General features: G+C 50.4%; 1 protein-coding gene across 1 annotated transcript; it reads right to left on the bottom strand.

Annotated features, from left to right (window-relative positions):
- Positions 1-309: 309 nt before the first annotated feature.
- LOC137526022 (general transcription factor II-I repeat domain-containing protein 2A-like) lies at positions 310-1,620 on the bottom strand. The gene has a single exon (XM_068247233.1). The coding sequence runs from the start codon at positions 1,618-1,620 to the stop codon at positions 310-312; it is 1,311 nt and encodes a 436-aa protein (XP_068103334.1).
- Between the last annotated feature and the right edge of the window lie 3,052 nt (positions 1,621-4,672).

The following is a 4,672-nucleotide window of genomic DNA, read 5'->3' as shown; positions in this document are numbered from 1 at the left end:
AGCCTAACTAAGGTTTCCCTAGCAGAGTCTGTTAGCAGCTGTCCCATAACTAATTACTGTAGGCCAGTGGTGCTCAACCTTTTTTGGCCCGAGGGCCGAACTTCAAATCAAGAAAAATCTCGAGGGCCGGAAAACATGCATACAAAATTTCGATGTAAAACTTTTAACGTTTTTCTAGTAACAGTTAACATGGTGTTGGAAATGGAAAGAAAACGACAATATAAGAATTGTGGTACTCACCATTTGATGCACATTTTCTTAATAAGAAGTTTGCGGCTGTTTTTCAGAAACCAATTTCTGGATATTTGGCTACAAATTTGTAACATTTATTCTTAATACAGAATGAAGATGATCATCTGTGATGCGAGAACGTGAGCCAGTTTTTGCCCTTTTCATCACTAAGAAAGTTTGCTCACAGACATAAGTACTGGCAAAAGTTGTGACCATTTTCAGGCTGTGTTTCTGCAAATTTGGAAAGTCCTGCAGTGGGAGTTCCGCATAAAATTCAGGTAGCAACATTTCTCTAAAGTTGTCCTGCAGCGATGTCTGGCATTGTAACTCAATCAGTTCCAGTTGTAAATCACTTGGTGCAGTGGAAACCTTAACTGAAAATGGGTTTTCAAACAAACAGATTTCATTCTTGAGGCTGTGAAAATCTTCAAACCTTTCTTCAAAACTTTCATTCAGCAGCTTCAAAAGTTGAATCATTTTTCTCCTTGGGAAGGGACTACTCTGTTCTTGTCGCAAGGCAGCGCAGGTTGGAAAGTGAACCAATATTTCTTGTTCTGCTTGTTCTATGAACAGTTGCAATTTAGTTTTAAATGCACTTATGTCTGCATACACATGACAGATAAGTTTGTTTTTGCCTTGCAGCTTGACATTGAGCTCATTCAAATATTCCGTCAAATCGCAGATAATTGCCAAATCCCATAGCCACGAGGGATCGCCAAGCTCAGGAAGTTGCTTTGATTTTCCAGTCATAAAGATATTGATCTCGTGTCGCAATTCAAAAAAGTGTTTCAATACCCTTCCCCTGCTCAACCAGCAGACTTCACTATGATAAATTACATCTTCGTGTTCTGATTCCATTTCATCTAGTAATTTTCTGAAAGTTCTGTGATTCAGTGCATGGGATCTTATGAAGTTAACAGAGTGAACAACTACTTTCATCACATGTTCCAAATTCAACTGCTTCCCACAGAGATTTTGCTGATGTATAATGCAATGGAGCCCCAATGGTCGAGATCCATTTGATTCGATCACCTTTTGACTTACTCTTGCAACCAACCCATTGTGCCGTCCAACCATGCTTTTTGCACCATCCGTAGTCACTCCTACTAATTTACTCCAGTCTAGCGCAAGGTCATTGATCACTTCTGACACTTCTCTGAACAAGTCTTCACCAGTAGTTGTTCCATGCATGCTCTTCATTGCTGCCAGTTCCTCAGTAATTTCAAACATAGGGGTAACACCACGAATAAATACTAACAATTGAGCAACGTCACTCACATCTGTAGATTCATCAGCTGCAATTGAAAACATTACAAACTGACTTGCCTTTTTCTTTAGCTGTAGCTGAAGATCGCTTCCCAAATCTTCCACCCGTCTCGTGATAGTCATACGCGACAAGCTAACAGCTTCAATTTCACTCTTTTTTTCCGGGCACAGTTCTTCCACTACAGCCAAGAAGCAGGCCCGCAGCGAACGGAGCACAGCGCAATTGAGCGCAGGGCTCCCATGATAGGAGCTAGTTGGCCAGGCAGGGGTTAACGTTCGGGCGGAGGGCGGGCCTTAGCTGTGGCCGGGAGCGCGCCCTTTAGCTGGGTTTGGAGAAGGGGGAAGTGACGACACAGGACGTGACGTCAGCGGGGAAGGCCAGACGCACAGGGGACAGAGCAGCAGAAGGACGTGTTTCCCTGCTGCCGTGAAGAAGTGCGTCATGGCGGCCAATATAGATGAACTGCTCCAGCGGGTAAGGAGCGAGGCAGAGGCGCGCGGCCCCCAGTGGGTCGCAATCCAGATGGCAGCCATGTCTGCGGGAGATTCCGCCCCCCGCACCAGTGCACGGGTGACCCGCCCGCCTGATAGGCTTAGTCCGGCCGCATCTCCGCGGCAGAACAGGCGTGCGGGCAGTCCCATCCAGACCCCACCGGCACCCTCCGCAAAGCGGCCTCCCAAGCAGGGGAAGGGCCAGAAAAAGGCGGCAGAAGCGGCTCACAGGGCGGATGGGGAGCAGCCAGGGACATCAGGGGAGACAGGACGAAGGGCAGCAGGACAGATTCAGCAGCCCGCAGCACCAGGACGGGGGAAGTCCTCACATAACACCCGGGCGGACAATCAGCAACGTCCTCTTAACCCCTCCGGGCTGGCTGGCGATTCTGGGGACACGGCTGTGCCTCATCAGGTGCAGGCCAAACGCCCCCCGCAACAGGCCAAGGGAAAGGGGAAAATAGGGATGCCGGCCCAGAAACATGGAAAAGGGCAGAAGCAAGGCCGCAGTTCGAGCAGTCGGGGAGACAGCGGCTCACGCGGCAGGGAGGCGCAGAGCCGGCAATCTACATCCAGCAGCAGATCATCCAGCAGGCAGAGTGGATCGGTCCCGGCAAGTTCCGCCAGCCTATCCGGGCGTGGTAATGAGTCGCCTAATGGTGATGCTTCGTCGCAATCTGAGGAGGAGGATGGAGGAACTTCTGATCGATCCAGGGATTCGGCTGGTCGGGACGGGCGTCCGGTGCAGCCAGGTGAGACAAATTTAATTTCTACATTTCCTGTTACACATGATGTTGTAGGAACGAGTGGGTTGGTGCCGAACAATTTAATTGGTACGGTTCCAACTCAGTTGCAGAGGGATAGTGCCGTCACGCCGGCATTATCATTTGTGAACTCGCTCTTGTTGGGCATTCGGGATGCATTACAAGGGGGTGGGGTAGCCACTGTCAATTCTCCTGTGTCGGCATGGGTTCCCTCCACGATTCCGGCACCTGCAGTTGTTTTTTCCACACAGTCAGCGCCACCCCAACCCACAACTGCAGTTCCAGCATCCCCGGGCGTTGGTATCGTCGCGACATCAGGAGAGACTGCTGCAGTGGTTAGCAAGGAGATCGATACTGTACGGTTGTCAGATTCGGCAAAGAGTGAACTGTATCTTTGCCTTGAAGCCCCGTTAGGTACTCATTTGAAGAAGGAGGTGAAGGAAAAAATTTGGCGGGGGGAGTACGTGGAGATTTTTTCGCTTTTGCAGCTTTCCAAATTCAATCTGGACAGGGGCAAGCCTGACGAAAGCAAAAAAGAGGAGGAGGAGCGTAGGAGATACAGGCTTATCCCGCGTACTCACCAAACCTGGTCACAAGCTTTTGCCATATTGGCAAGTGTGATAGGCGAGAAACAGCCCGAATGTTGTTCGGCGCTGTTTGGTTATCAGGACAGCATAGCGGAAGCTTTCAGGTCATACGGAGGCAATGCATGGCTCCGCTATGACGAGGAGTTTCGCCAGCGAAAGGCGGTGCGCCCGGAGATACGCTGGGATCACAAGGATGTCATCCTTTGGATGAAACTCATGATTCCTACCAACAAAAGTTCCCAGCCCTTTCAGGGGGGGGCCAGCAACTCCAGTAATTCGGGGCAGCTGGCCAATAGACGCCCAGGAGTGTGTTGGAAATTTAATGACAACTCCTGTAAATTTGGGAGCTCGTGCCGTTTTAAGCACGAGTGTGCAAACTGTGGGGGTGGACACCCCGGTTCCCGATGCTACAAACAAAGTAGGAGCAGGGGTGGGGAACCTTCCGGAAAGAGGGAGGACTCCAGTGATACTCAAAGGGATGGAGCGACACCTAAATAGGTACCCAGACACTGATGCCGCAGAATTTCTACGTCGGGGGTTTGCGGAGGGTTTTCGTATTCCCAGTACGGGGGCTTCCCCCCCCGTCCCCACCTTTTCGAAAATTGAAATCAGTGTTGGCTTACCCACACGTGGTTTCAGCTAAATTGTGTAAGGAGGTCGGGCTAGGTCGGATGGCGGGTCCATTCAGTTCCCCTCCTTTGGATAATTTGATAGTTTCCCCCTTGGGCATTGTCCCGAAAAAGGAGCCGGGCTCCTTCCGCCTTATCCATCACTTGTCGCATCCCAGGGGTAGATCTGTGAATGACGGAATTGACCCCGGGGATGCGACGGTGGCTTACACCTCTTTCGATGTGGCAGTGAGGTGGGTCAGGCGGTTGGGGCAAGGTGCGTTGCTGGCCAAGACGGACGTTGAGTCAGCGTTTCGATTACTTCCGGTCCATAAAGAGAGTTTCCATCTGCTGGGTTGTTTCTGGGACGGGAATTACTACATCGATTGCTGTTTGCCGATGGGATGCTCCATCTCCTGCTCTTACTTTGAAAAATTCAGCTCTTTTGTTGAGTGGGTGGTGAAAGAGGAGTCTGGGGTAGGTTCAGTGATACACTACCTGGACGACTTCCTGTTCATGGGTGAGAAGGATTCCACGAAGTGCGCATTACTTCTGGCAACGATGCGTCAGGTCTGTGCGAGCTTCGGCATTCCCCTCGCAGAGGAAAAGACGGAAGGGCCTCAGACTCAAATAAAATTCCTGGGAATTACGATCGACTCGATGGCTATGGAATGCCGGTTGCCAGAAGACAAAATAACGGACTTGCAGGCGGTTATTGCTGCCG

Source organism: Hyperolius riggenbachi, chromosome 7 (genome assembly GCF_040937935.1).
Source record: "Hyperolius riggenbachi isolate aHypRig1 chromosome 7, aHypRig1.pri, whole genome shotgun sequence".
Classification (NCBI taxonomy): domain Eukaryota; kingdom Metazoa; phylum Chordata; class Amphibia; order Anura; family Hyperoliidae; genus Hyperolius; species Hyperolius riggenbachi.
The sequence above is the reverse complement of the archived record's forward strand: the minus strand, read 5'-3'. Positions and strand labels throughout refer to the sequence as shown.